The 25,836-nt window shown below is 39.0% G+C and overlaps 1 protein-coding gene and 2 gene segments (V, D, J or C); 2 read left to right on the top strand and 1 right to left on the bottom strand.

Moving 5' to 3' along the window:
* Nucleotides 1-9,122: 9,122 nt before the first annotated feature.
* On the bottom strand, nt 9,123-9,803 carry LOC119907653. The segment is given in 2 exon segments: nt 9,123-9,707; nt 9,779-9,803. Coding segments are annotated over 2 exon segments (432 nt in total).
* Nucleotides 9,804-11,019: 1,216 nt separating this feature from the next.
* LOC119907417 lies at nt 11,020-11,535 on the top strand. The segment is given in 2 exon segments: nt 11,020-11,071; nt 11,179-11,535. Coding segments are annotated over 2 exon segments (375 nt in total).
* A 3,121-nt stretch (nt 11,536-14,656) lies between these two features.
* Nucleotides 14,657-16,515, top strand: LOC119907414. The gene is made up of 3 exons (XM_038725179.1): nt 14,657-14,848; nt 14,948-15,230; nt 15,358-16,515. Exons 1-3 carry the CDS (start codon nt 14,667-14,669, stop codon nt 16,009-16,011), a joined length of 1,119 nt encoding a protein of 372 aa, XP_038581107.1. The 5' UTR covers nt 14,657-14,666; the 3' UTR covers nt 16,012-16,515.
* The last annotated feature ends 9,321 nt before the right edge of the window (nt 16,516-25,836 follow it).

Here is a 25,836-nt window from a genome sequence, read left to right as displayed (position 1 = left end):
TGTTCCTCCTCTTCCTTTATCTCTTCATCTTCTCCATACTGATCTTCTTCTTCCTCCTTGTGTTTCCACCTGGGTAACTGTGTGCTAATTGACCCTTCGCTAAGCCACGCCCCGAATACGCAGCTGGCCAATCACAGCACAGTATAGGACTCTCTCTAACTGAGGTCCGACACTTTCATGGCTGCGCTCCATTGACTCTATTGCAAAAGGAGTTGTTTTGTAGCTTTTTTTGGCTGTATTTTTCTAAGATATGGTCAAACGCTGGGGCCCTTGTAATAATTACAGTCGCAACCCAGAGAGGTTGAAAGGAGAAGTACGATTTACTCTCTTTCCAAAACCTGAAATAAATCCAGAATGGATTGTTCCTAATGTTAGTTAGCTAACGCTAGCTAACTTCCTACTGAATGTAACGTTATAAAGCCCTACTGTTCTGCTTTTTAATGTAATAATGAATAGAGGACAACCCAGCCTACCCAGCTTGACAGGAACAGTGTTGTTGTCGTTCATATTGTTGGCTTTTGTCTCAATCGTCGGGGGATGTGGTAGAAGGGTCAACTGAGCTCAATCTGTACTGATTGAGTGAACAATATTGAATGTTAGTGCTTTCTCAATGACCACATGGTGTAAGCAATGAGAATTTAACAGAATAAGAAAACACTGACCTGCCGGTGGCGGAGGAGGAAAGGTCATCAACCAAAGTTTCTGTACAAAATTTCACTACAATCCATCATATGGACCAAAGTAGCGGACTGACCAACATTTCCATCCACAGAGCCATGGGAGGCCTAAAAATTAAATTATTATAGAGCACAGTTTTTATCAGACTTAGATCTGTCCTGCCACTGATGCCCCTTCTGCTCTGGATAAATCATTTTGGATAACACGTTAGGAAAAGGCTTGTATAAGTAATAAGGTTTATTGTCTTTTTAACGCAAGCAAACAAAAAAATTTTTTTGAGAGCATATTTATCGCACTGCAATAAAAAGTTTGTAATTAAAAATAAACAGGCCTTTTTTTGTGTCACAGAAAAGTTCTGATTGCTAATATGTCCTCTTTGAAGACAAAATATTTTCCTTGTGAGTCAGAATGTTTTGCAAGTTAAATAGTTTTGCAAAAGGTTTTCCTTGCGAGTCAGAAGTAGAGATCCAGTAGATCTCTGGAAACATTCCAGAGATCCAGAGATCCTGCGATCATAAGAAACATATATCCCTGTCCCTGTGTCCAAAATCACCCACTACTCACTATAGTGGACTATATAGTGAGAGTTATTATACCCTATATAGTCCACTCAATGTATCCCAGAATGCATTTTGAAAAGTAGTGTACAACCGATGGTCACTAACCAAGCCATATATACCATCATGCATTCTGCTAATAGAAAAAACTGATTGGCCACGGCAATGACGTAATTAACGGCGCTGAAATAACGATCGGGGTAGTGTCCGAAAGTGTTTTAATAATGCGAGTGAGCTCACTATAGTGCTCTACACACAACTCTACATAGGGGGTAGGGAGTAGTGAATGAGTGGGGATTTCGGACACATCCATAGTCACACCTCAGGGTCAGAGGTTACCCTCTTAAAGTGACAGAGCCTAACATGAGAACACTTGTAGGAAAGCTGCTATTCACATTTTAACTCAAACCCAGGGGTTATATACATAAACAGTATATAGCATTTTATGCATATGCTCCTTGCCAGGGGGCGCCACTGGGGTGGCCACCCATTTTCTTAGGGTGGCCGTGGCCCCCCCTGGCCCCCCCTTGGTGGTGCCATTGCTGATAGAAGGCAGCTATTGATCAGCTGGTTGTTTTTAAACCTCACTGTATAAATTTCACAATACCTGTGTATTTGCCTGAGAAGACCTCAGAGTTTGAAACATTGCAATAAATGATACTGCCTAGGGGGATTCATAACTACGCAGTGTGCAGGTCATTCTTAAATTTTCACTCTAAGGCCTTTCATTCAGCACTATGCCCACAGGTTTGTTGGATGTGCACATGTTCTTGTGTGTTTGAACTAGAATTACAGTATATCAGAATGTGAAATTTAACATTTCCAGTCAGTATAAAAGACAAAAGGAGTGGAAATTTATAAATACAATTTATTGCAATGTAAACCATGTGTTATTTTTAAAATATTCACAAATGTGGACATGTAGTAAACACATTTATTCAAATAAATAGACTGGGCCCGTGCAAGTGGTAACAGCTACTGTATGTCCGGCATAGGTTCAGAGCACTTAGGAGTCCATAGAGTGGTAGGGAGAAAGGGGGATAAAGGTGGGCGTGTTACTTTTTTAATAACCATTTTGAACATAAATAAACAATATTAGCCATGACGGTCAGCTATGTTTAGGAGCAAAAGAAAGGGTCCTAAAAGCCAAATTCAAAAGCTGTGAAACTGCCAACTGAAAGCAGTTCACTGCATTTGGAGGTGGCCTTTAAGGCAATTACCTACTTTACTTAAAAACATAATTATGCTAGTTGTGAAATGAATTAGATTTTTCAAATATAGCCCAGGGCTGCCATGTCAGATGCGACGGTTCTCAATCATGGCATCATTTAAGCTACAAACAAATACAGCCATAACACTGTTCACTGATGGGCACCAGCCTTCCACCAACACTTTGGGTCACAAATGAAAACAGGATCTTCATGCCAGGGTGCTGGAGGTAAAGCCGGTGCAGGTCCTCCATCATGTTGACCAGCTTCACAATGCTGACCTCCCCCGTGCAGCTGCCACCACAGTGGATGATGAGGACATCCAGTGCTGCACTTCTTCGCAGGGAGGGGAAAAGAAAGGGAGAAGCCAGTCAGACCAAGAGACATCCGGCAGGGTGAAGATGCTTCCTAAGCTCTCTGCAGCTCTCTGGCTCATGCTGCACATAGCTGTCACCAATGATCTAGAGTGCAACTATGGGAGGAAAATAAATGAGTATAATAAATGCTTCTATGTTACATCTAAAGGAGAAAACATAACAAGGCAGCAACACCTCAAAAATCTAGATAACAGTCTATATTTCCAATGAAATATCAGCGGTCTAAAGTCTAGTTTATGCTGTGGGACCATAAACTTCATTTACCACAGTCACAGAAAACTATTTCTGCTAGATATCATGTACAATGCGTTAAACATGAGCAGCTAACCTTAGCCTAGCTAGTCATGTCTGATGCACTACCAGTCAAGCTTCATGCTAAGACACCTAACGTTAGCTAACTATTATACATGTCATTTTAAAAGAGACAGCGATAGACTCAGTGGCCTGGCCAATGGTAAATATAAAAAATCATTCAATTATGCCAAAACTACATTTAAAAGAATTTCTATTGAAATGAGCAACACAATGTCAACTTACCTCCATCTAGCCTGTACACGTGACAACTGAGTGCTGTTCGGAGTTGAAGCAGTCAATGCAAACCCATGATTGGTCAGTCAAACCCACCAATAGAATCTCTTATTTTCACCATTTTTGGAGTAGTATGTAGCTGCAGAACCGAAGGCTGAAGTTTCAGGATCGCAATTTTAGGACCGGAATTGCATTTCTAGGACTACTTTGATACTGCCAGCTAGCTGGCTAGCAAGCTAGCTAGCTATGTTACTCTTGACAGCTCCCCGAAGCCACTTACCCTTACCACAACCATCACAGAATGTGTGCCTAAACTTAAGTTATTGATTATGTGCATCAATAACATGTGCATGTGCATGTCGACCAGTTAACCCTAAAGCTGTGCTAGCAGCCAGGGTTAACCTCCTTCGTGTTGCTGCACATTACAAACTTGATTTGTCATTGCAGTGCGATAAATATGCTCTTTTTGTTGCTTGTATTAAAAAGACACAAAAAAAACCTTAAGTGACTTGAAAAACAACTAACAACTGAACACTACACATGGGAATATGACAAAAAATAACCTTTGTTGTAGTTCTGAGTCTGTGATAATTGTGATTTGATAGATAGCTTGTGTCATATAACGTATGAAATTTAAGTAATCTACTCAAATAATGAAATTTCACCAGAACGTATCTCAGCAGTTATTGAACACAATGGAATCAATGTTTATAATTTTGTTGTTATTGTTTTAAGACACAGAGAGCTTCTCCTCAGTGTTCTGGGACGACTCGACTCAGGAGAGGAGGCTGCTAGTGTGTCGATCTTCCTCAGATTAGATGAAACTGGTTTCATTTCCCTCTCTGAACTCAGTAACCATGGCAACCGATAGACATCACTGCTGAACCATGACAACAGATGGTTTTCAGGACTAAAGATAAAAAGTAGTAACAGGCACAGTTTTCCTCTTATGTATTTTCTTTATTCTTTAATTAAATATTTCACATATAGTGAAGACTGTAAGGCTTTTATTGTTTTAATTGTCTTAAATATTTCCTGTCTCAAGCAAAAGCCTCCTACATGAAGATGGTATGTTTGTCCATTTCATGTACCTAAGAATCAACAATGAAATATTGAAATGACAATGTTAACTACTGAACTACTTTTTCTGTCACGATCGTGGTGTGGAGGCAGGTTGGAGGACGCAAACGCAGGACACAGAGCGGAGCAGGTATAGTTCAACGAAGGGTTTTAATATAACCAAAAGTGAGCACACTTACAGGTGAGTGGCTGAACAACAGAAATCCAAAATTCAAAAGTACAGGGAGACAAGACAAGGAACGCTGGTTACAGACAGGCAGAGAGTACACACACAACAGATGGGGGGTAACATGAACAATGACGAGGCAAAGACAAGACAGAAACACCAGGTATATATACACAGGGACTAACGAGCAGGGCGGGAGCAACACAGGTGAAAGACATGAGGCTAACGAGGCACAGGTAGAGAGAGAGAGAGAGAGAGAGAGAGAGAGAGAGAGAGAGAGAGAGAGAGAGCGCAGGGGAAAACAGAGACAGACATGCAGAGGGATCACTGGGGTAACAGACATGACAAGGGTTACCGAACACTAGACGAAAGACAAGACAGACCCCCAAAACCCAACAGATCAAAATAACACTAACTAAACACAAAAGTGCAACACCAAGGATGGCCAACCGGCAGAGCGTGACATTTTCAAACAAACTGATAAAACAAAAAACAAAAAACAACATGTCCCTGTGAACACATCACATTTTAAATATCAGACACAAAATGTGAGTATTGATCCATTGCTAGACAGAATCATCAGAGTAATCCAAGTTCCTACTGGAGTCAGTCAGAGCATTTCCATAGAGAGCCACTTTGCATCAGCAGCACCATGCTCCAGTGCTCTGGGAGACTTTATAGTCCTGAGAGTTGAACACTGGATGACTGACAGCTGTCCTTCATGACAACAGAAGCCACAGAAATCCTCCTCATCAAAAACATGACTTTGATCTGCGTCCTCATCTGGACTCTCCTCTGCTGCTGCTTCACAGGTAAAGTCCAGAGAATCAAACTCCTCTCCTCTATGAACATCCGTCCCTCTGAAATGAAGCCCACAAAACCATGACGCTGCTTTATGTTTTTGTCTCTGTATCCTCAGAGTCCAGAGGCCAGGTCACAGTGACTCAGCCTGGAGCAGTGAGCTCTGCTCTGGGAGGCTCCGTCTCCATCAGATGTAGGACCAGTCAGAATGTTTACTATAGCAGCCCAAACCACCTTTTAGCCTGGTACCAACAGAGAGATGGAGAAACTCCTAAACTCCTCATTTACTATGCTAGCACCCGAGCATCAGGGATTCCAGATCGTTTTACAGGCAGTGGATCAAACTCTGACTTCACTCTGACCATCAGTGGAGTCCAGACTGAAGATGCAGCAGTTTACTACTGTCAGAGTGTTCATTTGGATCAACAGTCAGTATGTGTTCACACAGTGAAAAAGCGTCGTACAAAAACCTCCCTCAGTCACACTGAACAGAAACTGAACTGACTGCTGCAGCTGGAAGCTACTGCAGAGACTGACACACTTCACTGAGGACACACACACACACACACACACACACACACACACACACGTACCGCAAATGCACAATTTCATCAAGTGGATTACAAATGTCACAGTATCAGTATTGTGGAAATCAAATTACAGAAGTGTTACGTAGCTGACTGACTTTTTAAAATTTAATCCATACTGTTTTTTTTAACCAAATAGTTTTGTTTCCTAACTTTATGTTAACCACATGTTAAAAAGCTTTGTGGCAGTCCAGTGAGTCTCACAGAAATGCTAAGGGGAGTGACAAAGCGTAGATCATTCACTGTATTTATCTTGTGGGGAAATAGTTTTGATTGTAAAGCATAAACATAAACAGATTTGCTCCACTGGCACTAGAACAGTTTCAGACAGAGCACTTTGGTATGGCAACCTTATAGTAACTAACAAAGGTAAAGTTTGTGGTTTCAGCAGGAAAATAACACTATTCAACTTCTCAAACTCCTTTCTATGCCACATGATTTTAATTTACAAATGTTTGTCAAAACCTCAATTGTTGACAGCAAATCGAATGTCGCATTAAGAAAGAAACAGAAGAACAAACACAATGTTAGTCACTTGAAAGCAAAATAATATTATTTGAAGAATAACAAATTCATAACAATAATTATTTAAAGCTTCAGTTCCACATCAGAATAATTGTTTTTCCCAACAAGCAGGCAATGAACAGTTCTGTGTAACCTCTAATCTCATTTCACAATTTCACAACACAAACACCCACTTGCTCACATATGGGTTTTCCAGTAACCATATGCCAAAAGACACCCAAAATCAATAAACCACTTTCCAGCATACAGTGCATCTACCAGTAGGCCTGTATGTGTGGCTGCAGATTTTGATGGTGGCAAAGGAGGCATGGGATTCAACAAATGAAGCCCTGGAGGAGGGTGAAATCACCGGATAGTGACAAGTTGCCATGAGCTGGTTAGACCCGGAGATTGAGCCCAAAAAGTTTGTTTGAGCCCAGCTTCTGTTTTTAATTAATCCACCAACAAACCTATTTGTCCCAAATGTTTAATATTTACTTTAAAATCTCATGGAATATACAAGTTTTTTCCTTGTAAATGTGTGAGTTTTATTTCATAAATTTACCACTTTGATCTCAGGGAATATCGAAGGTTATTTGATTGCCCTTATACACTGTCGGAAATTTCTCTTTTAACCAGCACATCTTTTCAAACCTTTAGATTATTGATTTAATTTAATGACCACACAGCCAGGCTGGTGGAATTTGTTTCCAGTACAGCTTTTTGATATAGGTTCCAACATTTAGACAATAGATATTTAGACATTAACATATAAAGTAACATACATGTACATACAGACACCACATTACTATATATAATACATAATACATGAGGGGTCATGCTTAATCCACAATCCTCAGCGTTCAGAGATCAGAGGCAATGGTTAAGCAGCCTAGGAAACTCACAGACCCATTTCATGTGTTGTAAATCATCTGATGTGATAAACATTGCTACACAAGTCAGTTAATGACATACACACACAGAAGGACACAGATGAGTCGGAGAAATAATTTCACATGGTGTTCTTTAATAAAAGAAAAGTAGAGAGAGAAAACAGAGCTTTTAATCTAGAGTGAACTGACTATTTCCATTCTTCCCACAAGTAGTCAAAGGGTCCAAGATGGCATCTCCCCTCAAATCACCTACTACAGATATATTGTAAAGAGATTAAGGAATAAATACAGACGCACCATATCTAGAATGTATACATATGCATTTATTATTTTGCAGCATAAATGAGCAGCGTTACATCTGCAAATCCCAACAGCAGTCTACAAACTTACCGTCTGCTCCTTCATTCTCATGTTTAATACAGTACAACATAGACCAGAGCAGGACAGAGAGGGAAGATGTGAAGGAAAACATCTAGAACAGACTTACTGCTTCTGTTAAAATGGCCTCCTTTCATGTATTCACACCAACTCCTACCTGAAACTGAACACACACACACACACAAACACACTGTTTAATCAAATAGATAGAACATTGCAGCTTTAACCACCAATTAACCTACATAAAAAAACAAGTTCAATGACAAAAACCTATCTAGCGCAAATCAAATGAATTTTTCCATCACAGCTTTTCACCATCTATTCATATCCTAATAAAAATCCCATGTTCTTATCTATTTTCCAAATAATCATTAAGATCCAATCTGGGACAGTCAATTACAAAAATGTTTGGTCATGACCTTTGACCTCAACTTCATACTGTTTTACAGAAATCAAAATATGAAGACACAGATCAGCATAAGATATCTTCACGATGAAAATATTATTTTAAACTAAATTTATGGGGGAAAAAAGCTCTTATTAGATGTTTATAACTCTAACTGCAAACTGTTAATAAAAATTTTTAAATTACACATTTTCTCTAACATGCACCTCAAAATCTCAATGAATGCATTGAGATAAGAAGTTCATTCATCACCTTGGAAACAGTGAAACAGTCTCTGCACAGCATCCATCCACTAACTGTTGTCTAGCTTTCATTCACATTGCTTGATCTTCCTCAGCAGATGAAGACGCCCAGTCATTAAATTAAAATTTTCATATTTCTATCCATCTGAGCATTGCTAGGACTTCATGTTCATGTTGACTTCAAAGTTTAAATATTCCATAAAAGCTGTTTTCTGGCTCTGCCCTCATGTCCAAAATTCCTAGTAGTTTCTTCAGCGAGCTAACTGATATACCAGCTTCAGCCTCTGCTCTTGACTTGTCATTTCTTTATTTGAGAAAATATGGATATTATATACAACCAAATCTGTCGTCAATGCGCATTAAAATAACGTCACTATTCATTGTCAGCAGACCATATTAAACTCATTTTCCACATTGGAATGACAAAACAAAATCACTGAAACAGTTTATTACCAGATTTTTAGTATCCTCTTCATGTAAATATGTAAATATGTAAATATGTAGATCAACGCTCTCAGCACTGAGGGGGAAACACCATGATATGTTGAGGACAGCTACAGCTCACTGACTCTGTGAAGAATCACACTGCAGATACTGAAACTATGATGATCAGGTGAGATTCAAACCCAGGCTGTTGCAGTAAGGAGTCAGCCTTGTTCATGGGGCGCGACCTCTACCCACTGTTACTTTCACTATAACAGAAATGAAAACAACAGATTTGATGAACTGGTCTTTATTGTGTAGAAATAATCAAAATTACATCAAGTAAACAAACTTTAACCATGAAACATGTGATTAGAGAATGACTGAGGGAAAGAAAGAGACACAGACACAGAGAGAGTTACAGAGTTCAGAGAGCAGAGTAAAACCAGTAGCAGAGTCCCAGTGAGTCAGGTCAGGACTGGGAACACTGGTCTCTCCTCAGTGTCTCTGAGAGCGGAGCCTGGGAGCCCTGGGTGGCCTCACAGGTCACAGAGCCCACCTTCCTCCACTGGTCTGCAGGGAGCCTCAGGGTGCTGCTCCAGCTGTAGCGGCCGTCCTTCTCCAGCACCCCGGGGCTCCTGCTCTCCTCCCAGCTGCTGCTGCTGCTGCTGCCGTCCACCTTCCAGGCCAGACTCCAGTCTGAGGGGAAGCCCTTGTTGGCCAGGCACATGAGCGTGGCCTTCCCCTGCTGCAGCTCCTCACTGGAGGGGGGCAGCACCGTCAGGGTGGGGACAACTCGACCCACTGCAGAGAGAGAGAGAGAGAGAGAGAGAGAGAGAAGACGTTTTTGAGAAACTGAATTTGGATGATTGTTTTTGTCTGTGCTTTACTGATCAATAATAGTAGTTGAAGATTGCCAGATGTTGAGACGTATCGAAAATAAGTTTTACTTCCCTCTCTGAGCTCAGTAACCATGGTAACAGACAGGCTAGACTGCTGAACCATGAGAACAGACAGGTTTCAGTACTAAAGATAAAAAGTTTAAACTGACATTTTGTTCCTCTGATTTATTCATGTTTAATCAACAAACTACAAACAATGTTAAATGATGATGATGATGTTAAAAAAAAAAAATACAGTATCTAATATGAAACATTTCAGGAGTATTTTTTTTAATGTTCTGTTCACTTTAAGATTTCTGGTCCAAAACAGAAAAGATCTTGAAGGTGTCTGTTTGATTTGTTCATTCAAAATGTGCTGACTACTACTACTTGACTACTGAGTTATGTATCAAAAAAATCAAACTTACTAATACACAGATAGTTCTGTGTATTAGTAAGTTTGATTATTTTTTAATACATTACTGTTAATACAGTAATGTATTAAAAAATAATTTGTTATGTCCATGAAAAGTGAGTACCCTTCAGAACGATATGAAAACCTTTGAAAAATGATGAGTCCACTACATGGGCTTTTTCAGAGAGAAAACCTTTTAGAAAACATGATATCTTAAAACTGTGTTAAATTTGAATTTCAGTGAAGATTTTTTTCACTGAAGAAGATTTTAGTCTGGACATGATGTGACACATTCAAGAATCACTACAATTATATTAAATTCGAATAATCAGCTGAGATATTGCAGTAATGTCTACTGTTATAAAATAAAACTGAACAAATATGGAATTTTGGTTATTAAAGGAGTCAAATGTACTTACAGTTAACCTCCAGTCTGGTTCCTCCACCGAACGTGTACCACAGTGATACAAACTCATTGAGCCGCCGTACAAAAACCTCTCACTGTAGAGAGACACGGCTCTCTGACTTTGACACAAACAAACTCAACAAACACATTCACAGTTATGAAGTAAGAAGTGAACAGAAGACATCCTGAAAGAACTTTTATCTGTGGACAAATCCATATATGAAAGAGAATTAATAGATCCAATCAATACTCTAAAATGTCTTATCAATACTCTAATAAAGTGATTGATCCATTGATAAACAGCATCATCAGAGTTATCCAAGTCCCTGCTGGAGTCAGTCAGAGCATTTCCATAGAGAGCCACTTTGCATCAGCAGCACCATGCTCCAGTGCTCTGGGAGACTTTATAGTCCTGAGAGTTGAACACTGGATGACTGACAGCTGTCCTTCATGACAACAGAAGCCACAGAAATCCTCCTCATCAAAAACATGACTTTGATCTGCGTCCTCATCTGGACTCTCCTCTGCTGCTGCTTCACAGGTAAAGTCCAGAGAATCAAACTCCTCTCCTCTATGAATATCCGTCCCTCTGAAATGAAGCCCACAAAACCATGATGCTGCTTTATGTTTTTGTCTCTGTATCCTCAGAGTCCAGAGGCCAGGTCACAGTGACTCAGCCTGGAGCAGTGAGCTCTGCTCTTGGAGGCTCCGTCTCTATCAGATGTAGGACCAGTCAGAGTGTAGCTAATGGGAACCTTTTAGCCTGGTACCAACAGAGAGATGGAGAAACTCCTAAACTCCTCATTTATCGTGCTAGCACTCGAGCATCAGGGATTCCAGGTCGTTTTACAGGCAGTGGATCAAACTCTGACTTCACTCTGACCATCAGTGGAGTCCAGACTGAAGATGCAGCAGTTTACTACTGTCAGAGTTATCATGCTATAAACAGTAAAGCTGTGTTCACACAGTGAAAAAGCGTCGTACAAAAACCTCCCTCAGTCAAACTGAATTGAAACTGAACTGACTGCTGCAGCTGGAAGCTACTGCAGAGATTGATACACTTCACAGGACACACACACAAAAACTGCACATTCACAATATCATGAAAAGAGCATTCTTGCTTTCGCGGCTAATGGGCCTGGTGATGCCCTTTGACCACTACCTCATTCTTACTCACAGCTATTTCATCTATATCCTGTTTGAAGGAAATATGAAGAAACAGATAATTGTCAGACACCTTCATGGTAACAGATGGCCCAAACAAAACTTCCTCAACTCACGAAATACCATTTCAAATTTAAAAATATTTTTTGCGTAAAGAACAGCTCAATATCAACTGGAATAATAAACAGAGTTTAGTAACCTATGTGATAAAACTAAATCTACAAATGCATTACTGTAACAGAATAAAAAGCATACAAGACACATTTGTGTAACAAAAAAACTTCAACACATTGAGGTTAAAAGCTCATTCTTTACCTTTGAATAAGAAAAACAATCTCTACACAAAGTCTTTCCACTAACTGTTGTGGAGCTTTCAGTCACATCTCACGATCTTCTTCAGCAGGTGTAGTCGCAAAGTTTTCATTGAAATGTAGATCTTCTAATTCTAATTTCTCTGATTTTTAGGATTTCTTTTCCACATCGACTTCAAAGTTCACGTATTCCATGATAAGTAGGGGATGTAATTTGATCAAAAGCTCTACAACATAAACTGAATTGAGCTTTTTAATAATTTTTATTTTAGAGCAGTTTTTTAGAACATTCAGTCTTAACTTTGAAAAACAATACAGTTTGCTAAGAACAAACACATTTAAGTTGTTCCACAGTGGCCCAAGAACAATGTTTGACATACAACTTTGTAATGCTAAGTTTATAGCATTTTTATAAATGTTAGATATGGGATTTCTGCAAGAAAATAACACTATTCAACTTTTCAAACTCCTTTCAATGCTACATATGTTACTATAAAATACTTTATGAAAACCTCAATTGCTGACAGCAAAACAAGTGTTGAATGAAACATTAAGAAACATGCAGAACAGCAAACAATAAATATCAACCTCTGAAAGCAAAATGAATGTGATATGAATAAAGCGTGGTACAAAAACCTCCCTCAGTCAGACTGAACAGAAACTGAACTGACTGGTGCAGCTGGCAGCTACTGCAGAGACTGATACACTTCACTGAGGACACACACACACACACTGTATATATACACACACACACACACACACACACACACACAAAGCCAGTAGTTGTATATAAACACTACACCGATCTGTAGGTGACTTTCCTACTTAAGAATGTTTAACGTTTTTTTAAGTATGGTCTTTACTCTCATTTTGACAGGTTTAACTTCTTCAAGAATATATCTGTTCAGTCAGTCTCTTGTTTCACAGTGCAATATTGTAATACAGTTTTTACCCATTGCTTGAACACTAAAGACACATGCTTAAACCAAAGTAACATAACTTGAAGTTGTTGTTACTATACCTTAAACAAAGTGTAACCATACCTTAAACAAAATCGCTGCTTTGCACTTTAGTTGCAATTCTGTAACACACTTGCTCCTTTATGCAACACACTTGCTCCTAGACACTACACACTATTTCATACATAAGACACTTAGTTCAAAAATGAAATCTCAGGGTACCATTGGAAAAACACATCTATTCAAAATACAACACACATTGGTTAATTGAAAAGACCTAGATACACACATAAAATACTTACTTACAAAACTGAACACCATTCAGTAAAATGGCCTCAGTAAAGCCATTTTGAGAACTTTGCAAGCATGGAGGCAGGGAAAGCTAGAGGCAGAGGAAGAGGAAGACATGGTCTAAGAGGCCATGCGAGGACCATTATTTTGGGTGACATAACTTTGCAACTTTGGTGCACCATGTCATAAACCATGGCCTGACAATGAGGGAAGCTGGGCAGAGAGTCCACACTAATCTAAGCTGTTTCACAGTTAAATCCATAATAAGGACATTCCAACTGGAAAACAGGTATGTCTTCAACTCTCTACTCAGACTGTATCTAGAGTATTTACAGTACTGTATATCACGTTACCGGATCACATGTACTGTATTGCAAGGTGGCTAATGCTCCTTTTCCAACAAAAGTGGTAGTTTTGTGAAACATACCGTGATAATGTGTTGAGATGTTTCAGTACTGTGTATGGTAAATACAGTAAAGTTCAGTATTAAGTAGTCAGAGCAAACAATGCAATCCGTCTCCACCAGCTACAGCAAAAAATACTTAGATAGGCAAGTATTCAACAACATAATACATAGTAACATCGAGTAAGCATTACCACTATCAAACGCATCTAAGTAAAGCACAACATGACCATGAAGCAATTGTACAGGGTCCCATTTGAGAGGAACAATGTCAGGGTCAAAGAACTTTGACATGAATATGTACAGGTAAGTGTTTCAGTCCTTTACATTTACAATACAGAATGTGTGCAGTCCAGTAACAGATGAATATGTACCACTGGATTACAGTTTTTTTCAGTCGCTAACAAGCGTTTGTCCAATCAGCTTTCAAAACTCTAAACACAGTTAGCACAGCATCGGTCTTTTGTGGCCAAACCATTCACACATTTCATGTCGTTTTCACACAATACGCATAATACGTCAGTGAACACATTTCCACAATGCTTAAATTTTCTTAACAGACAAGCTATACCTCCCAACAAAATTATGGATTATTTTTGTAGTATTTACGAATGTTAACACACACCATCCCATAATAGCAAAAACAATATTCCAAACCTTAGATACAGTATAAAAACCTCTGTTTCTGCAATGATATCAGTTCGAAAACAATATATCTTGGCTGATAATAAACAAACATTTAAATAATTGACACACAGCTGATTTATGTTGGGTAAATTGGGCCAACCACAGCGGATTCCAGTCTGGCTTAGTGGCAGGGTTTTTTTCTTCTATTACATTGACACATATATAAAAGGAGGACTTTGAGGAGTGATGTGTTTGGAAACAGAAACAGAAAAAGACAAACACTGTAATGTCTGGACGAAGAAGAGTAAGAGCAAGGGGCCCAGAGGAGCAGGACCAGTGAGAGGAGCAGGAGCAGGGAGAGGGCAAGGTAGAGGTGTAAGAATGCGTGGTGGTGGCATTCCAAGGGCTCCAAGAACAGTAGTCAGTGATGAAATTCGTGCCACTATCATTGACCATGTAATCAACCACGGTCTTTCACTAAGAGAGGCTGGTGAAAGAGTGCAGCCCAATTTGAGGCGGTCAACGGTTGCTTCCATTATACGCATCTTTCAACAAACCAACAGGTAAGTATTGCATTTTACATGGATTGTTTCTATTCTCACTTGACATGTCAATAAGGTCATACAGTAATGCATATGTTTAATTTTTTTGTCCCTCTAAAGAATGCAACGTCTTCCACCCTCTGGGGGAAGAGGAAAGCTCCTCAATAATGATCAAGAGCTTGCCATTGTAGAAATAGTTGTTGCAAACAATGCAATAAAACTGCGTGAAATTCAGACTAGAATTGTGGAGGACCATGAGATGTTTGATAACATCGATAGCATCAGCCTCACAACCATTACGCGGACATTGTCCAAACACAGAGTGCGGATGAAGCAGCTCTACACTGTTCCCTTTGAGAGGAACAGTGAGAGAGTCAAGGAGCTACGACGACAATATGTCCAGGTATAGTGTATATTCAATGTCCAGTTCTATAAGCTTTGAACTTTGCAAGTAGGTAACCTACACAGTAATAGGTTACAGTACAGTATGGATTACAGTAATGACATGATTTACATAAACTTTGTTTCAGAGAGTTTTGGAATTGGAGGCCAACCAGACCCCTCATGAATTCATTTACATAGATGAGGCAGGATTCAATCTGGCCAAAAGGCGTCGACGTGGACGAAATGTAATTGGAAAAAGGGCCACAGTTGATGTGCCAGGACAGAGAGGGGCAAACATTACCATGTGTGCAGCAATTGCAAATGCAGGATTACTCCTTCACAGATGTCAGGTTGGACCCTATAATACTGAGCGCATCCCTGCCTTTCTCAATGATCTCCACCAGCGCCTGGTTCCAGAGCAGGATCGGGAGGGTGAAAACATGAGGACCTTTGTAATTACCTGGGACAATGTGGCTTTCCATCATGCGCAAGCAATAACAACATGGTTTGAAGTTCACCCAAGACTGGTAAGTCTCTTCCTTCCACCCTATTCACCTTTCCTCAACCCCATAGAGGAGTTCTTTTCAGCATGGAGGTGGAAGGTTTATGACCATCAGCCACATGACCAGATGTCCCTCCTTGAAGCCATGGATGCTGGCTGCAGGGACATCACAGTTCAGGATTGTCAAGGGTGGATCCGACATACCAAGCGGTTTTATCCCAGGTGCATCGCCTTGGATAATATCAGATGTGATGTTGACGAAAACATGTGGCCTAACCCTGAAGATCGCAGAGATTAGATACAGCAATGTTGTGCTTTTTTTTTTTTTTAGTTCCCCCAATTATTATCTTTCACGGATATTTTGTTCACTGTAAGAAATACTGTAAAACTTTTTCTGTTCTATCATACCGTGTTTCTACTGTACCTCCTGTAGTAAACAGTAAAGGAAAAAAAAAAACGGATTTGATTTTTACTGGAATGCTTTTGAATGTGAACATTACTGTGGACATACAGTTACCAACCAAGAAATTTAGTGTAAAAACGGTGGATTGCATGTTTTGCATGCAAATACCTGTAAAACTGAAACATAAAAGTCTATGTAGTTTTTGTAATGTCAACAATAGCCAGTATTTTGAAACCTGGTGTACTTTGATTGACTGCATGTACTTTGTGAAGTGAAAACAAGTGTCATTCTTTGACAGAATAATTTCATTTTGAGTCAGATTTCCAGTGTTTTGGTAAAGATAGTGTGTGCAGAGAAAAATGTGTTATATTTTGAAATAAAGAGTTAGTATATATTTAACAAAATGTGTTTTTGAAAAGAAAATTATCCATTTGGCCAATTGTGTTTTGTAGGTGTGAGTCTGTGTTAAGAGTTTAGAAAAAGTATCTGAAGTATGGGTAAGCGCTTGTTAGCGACTGAAAAAAACTGTAAACTGGTGTAGATTACATCATGATGCCTTTCTATGACCTGATGATCTTTTTGTAATGCTGTATATTCTTGAGTGACCAAAGAATGCTCACAAGGGAGGAGTATGTGATGGAAATTTGATATTTGTGTTTACTGTTTCACCCTGCATGCTCCATCAGAATAGACCAATGTGTCACTGTGTGGTATATGCAACACTGACATAAAATCTTTGGTTTGAAAATCTGAGATAAGAACCTTCTCATGTTGAAAGTAAATTTCATTTTTAATCCTTGAAACTGTATTGAGTAATGTAGATTTGTACAAACTACATTTTAAATGAATTCATGAAAACACCCGCTTTCATTCTTTCATTCACACCTTGTTTATACCTGCATTAGAAAGTTCTCTTAATGCAGCTATAAAGAGAAACTTTACAGTGTCTCTGCTAAACAGAGACTCTGTAAGGTGAGACTCAAGGAGAACAAGAAATTACCTCAGATATAATCCTGCACTGATAAAATGAAGGAAAATGCATCTTTGTTGGTAAAAATAAAACTATCATGAAATATTATTTAATTTGAAATAACTTTTTTTTATTTCTTACAGTGTGAACAGCATGAGCATTATTACATCAATGAAGCTTCACTACTTAAAGTTGAATATTGTTAATATGATCTGATGACAGAGTAACAGAGTACAGTCACTATAACAGAAATGAAAACAACAAATTTGAATGAACTGGTCTTTATTGTGTTGAAATAATCCAAATTAAATCCAGTAAACAAACTTTAACCATGAAACATGTGATTAGAGAATGATTGAAGGAAAGAAAGAGACACAGACACAGAGAGAGTTACAGAGTTCAGAGAGCAGAGTAAAACCAGTAGCAGAGTCCCAGTGAGTCAGGTCAGGACTGGGAACACTGGTCTCTCCTCAGTGTCTCTGAGACCAGAGCCTGGGAGCCCTGGGTGGCCTCACAGGTCACAGAGCCCACCTTCCTCCACTGGTCTGCAGGGAGCCTCAGGGTGCTGCTCCAGCTGTAGCGGCCGTCCTTCTCCAGCACCCCGGGGCTCCTGCTCTCCTCCCAGCTGCTGCTGCTGCTGCTGCCGTCCACCTTCCAGGCCAGACTCCAGTCTGAGGGGAAGCCCTTGTTGGCCAGGCACATGAGCGTGGCCTTCCCCTGCTGCAGCTCCTCACTGGAGGGGGGCAGCACCGTCAGGGTGGGACGGACATCACCTAGGAGACACCAATCAGCTTAGAGGACACCTTTACTGTGTGAGAGCTGATTTTCTCCTTTAAGGAGTTTCTGTCAGATGTTTTTTCTGCTCCACCAGTCACTCACTCACACATTGTTTCACTTCCCTTTAAGAAGCCTCTCATGCAAATCAGCACAGAGAGAATCATCATACAGAACGACCTGAAATATATCAAACTACACTGGAAATAAATAAACTTTCTTATCAAGATCATCAAGAAACTTGACTATACAATAGATTATTTTGTGGAAACCAAAACAGAAATGATCTGACAACAATCAGATGTTCTTCATCTGGATTTCAAAGTGTTTCTTCACTTACATTAACAGCTATAATGATGAGTTGAACCACTAGATACAGTTTAAACGTCGTTACTTTTCAAGTGCAAATTCAGTCACACAGGTATCACTGCTCAGCTGTATCACTTCACTTACTGACAGATACACTGACCACTGTGTTGAAAGTAGTGCCAGTTGTCCTTTCACTATTAATATGGAAATATTGTATTTTTTTTTTCAAATTCATAACAATAGGCAACATTTTTAAAACACTCATATTTATATTTACTTCAGTTTAACATGAAAGTGAATTGTATTTAATCACAACAACAGCCATTATTGTGGTGAACATTTTAAAATTAACTAAACATTTTTACATTAAGATTAAAGTTTTATATTTTCTTCACTTCCAAGTTGATTATATTTCATTTTGACAGGACTGTGTGAGGTACAGTTTAGTTAAGCTGCTCTGAGTTAGCCTCCATGGTAAAGGAAGAGAAATAAAAACATGAACAATAAAAGTTTTATAATTAAAAGATAAGATATATTTATCTGCCTTAAACATTGAAAAGTTGAATTTAAAGGACTTGATAATATTGTATTTAGTATTTGAGCAGAAACTTACTTCCAACATCCAGTCTGGTTCCTCCACCAAAAGTCCTCCACAGTGATACAAACTCATTGAGCCGCTGTACAAAAACCTCTCACTGTAGAGAGACACGGCTCTCTGACTTTGTCAGACTGAACTAAAGCTACAAGCCCTCAAGATGCAACTTTACCATTAAGGTTGGAAATAATGATTTCTGCTGTGGCTTAATATTGTATATTTACTATTTATATAATGAGTTGGTAAATTTCTATTACTAAAGTGAACTTTGTTTCTTAGTGCAAATAATTTTAATAAACTTTATACATTAATATGGAAAGTCAAATAGTTTTCTGGCATGCTGATTATAAACGTTGAAAAATAGCTATTGAAATAAAAGTTTTGTTAAAGGTTTGACTTACTTCCAACATCCAGTCTGGTTCCTCCACCGAACGTGTCCCACAGTGATACAAACTCATTGAGCCGCCGTACAAAAACCTCTCACTGTAGAGAGACACGGCTCTCTGACTTTTACACAAACAAACTCACCAAAAATAGTTTCTGTTTGTAACATTTTATCAGCTGACATGTGAAAATATGACTGTTTTAATTTGATATGTTAATTTTAGGGCTGCGTTAACGCATTATTATCGCATTAAAGCATTCATTAATTAACGGCGACAGTTTTTTAAATTATTATTTTGAAAGTCCGTTGCTCACTGGCTCTGAATACACATAGGCCTACAATCAAACCATGGGTCACAGGAGAGGTGGGATGTTGATCAGCCTGCAAAATAACCCAAACAAGCAGCGGAGAGGCTTCAGCAGGTTCTCAGGTGAACAGACAGGGAGACAGCTCTCTGCGAGTGAACGGCCGGCGCTCTATGGATAGTAACCATGGCAACGGCTTCTGTGCGCTACACAGCCGCAGCCTTTAACTTAAATTAAAATTGTACACAGACTAACTTTACCTGATAGGCCTGCATTTAGTTTTGCGGGGATGCTCTGCCATGTGAATTCTCTCCTGTTGATGTCCTGATAACTATTTAAATTCTGGAAACTCACAAACAGCGAGGATCAGTCTCTCTTCCAATGATTTGTGCTGCGCGTCTCGTACAAAAAGTTCAAGGCAACTCAACTTTGGCAGCAGGCGGGCGTGTGCGTGAGGCGACCACGACCACGACAGTTTCACGGGAACCCCAGTACACCTTGTGCTCGACCACTTCACCTCACTGTAACAGGGACACTTTCTACTGAACATAGACTGTTTCTATGTTCCCAATCCCAAGAAAACTGGACTCTGATGGTAACTTGTTTCAACAAGCTAGATAAAAGGTAATTCCCTGGCAGTGGTAAATAGCTGTGGTTTAATATTTATTTGATTACATTAATGTTTAAGTTGAGATTTACAAGAAATATTTTATTGCTGCTGTGTAAAGGGAATACTGCTGGTAAAAAGCTCTTTGCAAACCACATGTTTTTGCATTTTTGTGTATGTAGCAGTACATTTAAATCAAGCAATACACTACTTTAGAATTCATCATTTAATTTTCAAGAAAATCATGCGATTAATTGTAATTAAAAAATTTAATCGTTGCCCAGCACTAGTTCATTTTAAATTAAATTTACATTTTCAATTAACTGAAATAACTTATTATTATATTTTAAACAAAATAAAACCAAAATCATATAAAAGAGGTTTTTTAAAAATATTATCAATACTCTGATAAAGTGATTGACCCATTGATAAAAATCAGAGTAATTCAAGTCCCTGTTGGAGTCAGTCAGAGCATTTCCATAGAGAGCCACTTTGCATCAGCAACACCATGCTCCAGTGCTCTGGGAGAGTTTATAGTCCTGAGAGTTGAACACTGGATGGCTCACAGCTGTCCTTCATGACAACAGAAGCCACAGAAATCCTCCTCATCAAAAACATGACTTTGATCTGCGTCCTCATCTGGACTCTCCTCTGCTGCTGCTTCACAGGTAAAGTCCAGAGAATCAAACTCCTCTCCTCTATGAACATCCGTCCCTCTGAAATGAAGCCCACAAAACCATGACGCTGCTTTATGTTCCTTGTCTCTGTATCCTCAGAGTCCAGAGGCCAGGTCACAGTGACTCAGCCTGGAGCAGTGAGCTCTGCTCTGGGAGGCTCCGTCTCCATCAGATGTAGGACCAGTCAACAAGTAAATGGTGGAAACAATTTAGCCTGGTACCAACAGAGAGATGGAGAAACTCCTAAACTCCTCATTTACTATGCTAGCACTCGAGCATCAGGGATCCCAGATCGTTTTACAGGCAGTGGATCAAACTCTGACTTCACTCTGACCATCAGTGGAGTCCAGACTGAAGATGCAGCAGTTTACTACTGTCAGAGTGAACACTATATCAACAGTCAGTATGTGTTCACACAGTGAAAAAGCGTCGTACAAAAACCTCCCTCAGTCAGACTGAACAGAAACTGAAGTGAGTGCTGCAGCTGGAAGCTACTGCAGAGACTGATACACTTCACTGAGGACACACACACACACACACACACACGCACACACACACACACACACACACACACACACACACACTGTGCTCCCATTCTACTGCTGGCCACCCTGGGGCTCCTTGTTCAGGGTGAGACTCTCTTCTGAAAACTTTGCTTCAGGATGCAACCAGGTTCACCACAATATTGTTCTGCTGTGATGGAGAAACACTGAAACAAGCAGCATTTACCTTCTTCCATCTGTTCTCCATGTTAAAGAAATGAGACTCTTCTGTTTGGATGTTGATCATCTTTCTTCAAACTGGATTTGTCTCAATAACCCTTCTCCTCTTTTTCATGTTCTCCAGATTCATCAGGAGAAATCATCCTGACTCAGTCTCCTGGAGCTCAGTCTGTTGTTCCAGGACAGACTGTCTCTCTCAGATGTAAAGCCAGTTCAAGTGTTAGCAATGAGGTGGACTGGTACCTTCAGAAACCTGGAGAATTTCCCAAACTCCTGATTTATTGTTCTACAAGTCGTCAGTCTGGAGTTTCAGATCGTTTTACTGGAAGTGGATCTGGGACTGACTTCACTTTGACCATCAGAGGAGTTCAGACTGAAGATGCAGGAGATTATTATTTTCAGCACTGTAATGGCTTCCCGTTCACACAGTGATACAACGTTGTACAAAAACCTCCCTCAGCTACAGAGAAACTATAACACGTTAGACGACAGCAACACTTTCAGCATGAAAAATACATATATTTAAATACCCCTGTTTTAGCTTCATAACACTGGCTCCCAGTATGTTTTAGAATTGACTTTAAAATTCTATTGATCACTTTTAAAGCTCTTCATGGCCTCTCGCCTTGTTATATTTCTGACCTTTTAGTCCCATACGCACCAGCACGTACCTTGAGATCCTCGGGCAGAGGTCTGCTGTCTGTTCCAGAGTCTTGACTGAAAACTAAAGGGGACAGAGCGTTTGCTGTCAGGGCCCCGAGGCTCTGGAACAGCCTGCCTGAGGAAATCAGATCAGCTGAGTTAGTGAACTCTTTTAAGTCCCTTCTTAAAACATACTTTTGTAGGAGAGCCTTTCCCGATCTTATTTGACTTTATCCCTTTTATTTTATTCTATTTTACTTATTTTATATTTATCTTAAACGTGTATTTTAGTCTTTTCAATGTTTTCTTGCTTTTATCTTGTATTGTTTTTGTAGTATTGTCTTTTGAGTATTATTGTCTTTACACTTGTTATTTTATGCAGTTTGTGCACAATATAAGTCAAAACCAACACTGTTTTATTTCAGCTATCAGCTAACATATAGACTAATAAACATTACCACATAATCAATAACTTAATTTTGGTAAAAATGCTTAATAATTTGCTTTGAAAAAAAACCCTTAAGACTGTCAAACTCATACACAGGGTTGGGGAGTAACGGATTACATGTAACGGCGTTACGTAATCAGGATACAAAAAAAATGTAACTGTATTCCTTACAGTACAGAAAATAAAGATGTAATCAGATTACAGGTACATTTTGTAATGATGGGGATTACTCATAGGGATTCCTTTAAGCAGAAAGTTTCCACGAAACAAAACGCTGTGCTATTTGCCACTATATATATATTTTATATACAGTCTGGTAAAAAGCCAAAGCAAGGGTGGGACATGTCGCAGACATTGATTGGCGTTTACAGTTGCCAGTAGCGGTGAATGTGTGTTTATGCCTCCGCCCCATCATGCAGATTCTGGTTCCAGCTCCCAGTGAGTGAACACGCAGCTGGACCAGAACCGAGCACAGCCTCCGAGACCGACAGAGGCCAATTTGACCACTGGGGATACAGTACGAGTGTAGTTTTCTTGCTGGGTTTGGCTCTTTGCAACCCGGGGCTGAGTAAGCTTATATGGCCGCTAGCAGCTGTGTTCGGTCCTGTTCATGCTGTGTTCACTGGGAGGCTGCTGAGCGAGGTTTTGTTGCCCGCTCGCCCGTTTACGGTTCCCAATCAGGCACCGCAACCCATGTAACTTAAACACCTTTATAACATTACAGTCTATGGTAAACACTAAACTACCCCGGTGATCCGATCTCCCAGTATGGGCAGAGTAAACTTATTTTACCAGTAGTTGCACAGCTAACTGAGCTAATAACAGCAGCTAGTTAGCTTGTTAAACTTCAACAACAAGTAAAGCTATCTGTCCATCAGGAAACTCAGACACAGAGTTGAGGCAGAGCAGCCGGGGGACATCAGAGAGAAAACTAGAAAAATATTTTCTCCATATTTCTAATATTTCTCTTTCAAATAAGATAAGAAAGCTGTGTTTTTGTACAGTAATGAGTGGGGCCCGGCCCCATAAACACTATGCTTCAGCAGCTTTATATTGTTTTCATGCTAAATTAATACAAGTGCAGAGTGAGTAATCAAAATTGTAAAATGTTTTCCCAAATGACAAACAATACAAAACAATGTTTTTTTTCATTGATGGGCGAGATACTGCCATAGTGGTCACATAGTGCAAAGCAGATCATATAAAAACATTTAAATATGTATTTTGGGAACAGGAAATTTTGTTATTCTATGTTTCTTTAAAAATACACTGAGCAGAAAACACATCATTGATACATCTCTTGTTTTCATTTGCCTATTTGGCATTGAAACTAAAAGTAATCAGATTACATTACTTTTATTATTTGGTACTTGGATTACGTTACTGATTACATTTTTAAACAAGTAATTAGTAATTGTACCGGATTACATTTTTAAAGTAATCCTCCCAACCCCGCTCACACATGATAAACTACTATATAACAGAGAACGTTTCAGTACAGAGTAGGGCACTGAGCATTATTTCTGTTTAAAATGTTCACATAAAAGTATAAAATCCTGGTGATCTGACTCTAAGAATAATCCAGTCTCTTCGGATTAAATGTTTTAATTTAAGACAACAACAACAACAACAGTTATATGTTTATAATGTGCAGGGATACAGCTGATTTGGTAAATGGGATGGGTGTAAACTACAAGCAGTGAAAAATCACAATGTGTTAATTGTGCTGACACCAAGAGACAGAAACGGTCGTTCTCATTTGGCGAAGTGATACTGTCTCATTTAAATATTATTTGGTGCAATATATCAAATCAGACTCATGAATGACTTTATGCAGATAATACCTTCCTTTTTAAAAAATATACTTTTAATCATTTAGGTATGTGTATGTTATCCAAGGATGACATTAGTAATAGCAAAGAACAAAAACCATCCAAAAGTAATATGGTAAAAATAAACTAACTTCACTTACTGTGAAACTCACCAATGTTGCTAACTTATTTGTCAAAGAAAGGAAGTTTCTGTTATAATCCAGTCTACATGATAAAATCAATCAACGATCAACACAAGCACATTAACCACCTGAGGTCCATATTGAAACATCTCATGAGAGAAACTGAGAACCAGACAGACTGAGAGCAGTAGCAGAGTAAAACCAGTAGCAGAGTAAAACCAGTAGCCCAGTGAATCGGGTGTAAAAAAAAGATCAAACTTGACAAAACAAACTGTCACAAATCACTGGATCAGTTTACTACCAGACTTCTCAATGTTCTCTCCATGTAAATATGTAAATATGTAGGGCAGCGTTCTCGGCACTGAGGGTGAAACACCATATGTATGTATATGAAATATATATGTCTACTGTTGATGAGTTGAAAAGTGGATAAGTTAGAGGTAACAACATATAATAATAATAATAATAATATAATAATAATAATAATAATAATATATATTTGTTTAGTTTTTAAAATAGAATATTTATTTCCATGTAAAATTATTTAAATGTAATTTAAAATTCATCTAAGCCAACTACGCTCCTGATCTGTTACCTTCACAATAACATGAATGAAAACAACTAATTTCATTTATTGTGTAGAAATAACAATCAAGTAAACTTTATCCATGAAACGTGATTAGAGAGGAAAGAAGGAGACAGACGTATACCATATACCAGCTTCAGCCTCTGCTCTTGACTTGTCATTTCTTTATTTGAGAAAATCTGGATATTATATACAACCAAATCTGTCGTCAATGCGCATTAAAATAACGTCACTATTCATTGTCAGCAGACCATATTAAACTCATTTTCCTCGTTGGAATGAAAAACAAAATCACTGAAACAGTTTATTACCAGACTTTTTAGTATCCTCTTCATGTAAATATGTAAATATGTATATCAACGCTCTCAGCACTGAGGGGGAAACACCATGATATGTTGAGGACAGCTACAGCTCACTGACTCTGTGAAGAATCACACTGCAGATACTGAAACTATGATGATCAGGTGAGATTCAATCCCAGGCTGCTGCAGTAAGGAGTCAGCCTTGTTCATGGGGCACGACCTCTACCAACTGTTACTTTCACTATAACAGAAATGAAAACAACTAATTTGATGAACTGGTCTTTATTGTGTAGAAATAATCAAAATTAAATCCAGTAAACAAACTTTAACCATGAAACATGTGATTAGAGAGTGACTTAAAGAAAGAAAGAGACACAGACACAGAGAGAGTTACAGAGTTCAGAGAGCAGAGTAAAACCAGTAGTAGAGTCCCAGTGAGTCAGG

This window comes from Micropterus salmoides, unplaced genomic scaffold (genome assembly GCF_014851395.1).
Source record: "Micropterus salmoides isolate LMB-PRFRI ecotype aquatic unplaced genomic scaffold, ASM1485139v1 Ms_hic_scaffold_17, whole genome shotgun sequence".
Taxonomy (NCBI): Eukaryota; Metazoa; Chordata; class Actinopteri; order Centrarchiformes; family Centrarchidae; genus Micropterus; species Micropterus salmoides.
Note: the sequence above shows the minus strand (reverse complement) of the source record. Positions and strands in the feature narration are given on the sequence as shown.

What these genes read in the sequence shown, in the direction of transcription:
- LOC119907414 (XM_038725179.1), top strand. Translation starts at nt 14,667, where the DNA reads ATGCGTGGTGGTGGCATTCCAAGGGCTCCAAGAACAGTAGTCAGTGAT. An exon ending in ATCTTTCAACAAACCAACAG is followed by an intron (nt 14,849 to 14,947) that starts GTAAGTATTGCA and finishes GTCCCTCTAAAG; the next exon opens with AATGCAACGTCTTCCACCCT. An exon ending in TACGACGACAATATGTCCAG is followed by an intron (nt 15,231 to 15,357) that starts GTATAGTGTATA and finishes ACTTTGTTTCAG; the next exon opens with AGAGTTTTGGAATTGGAGGC.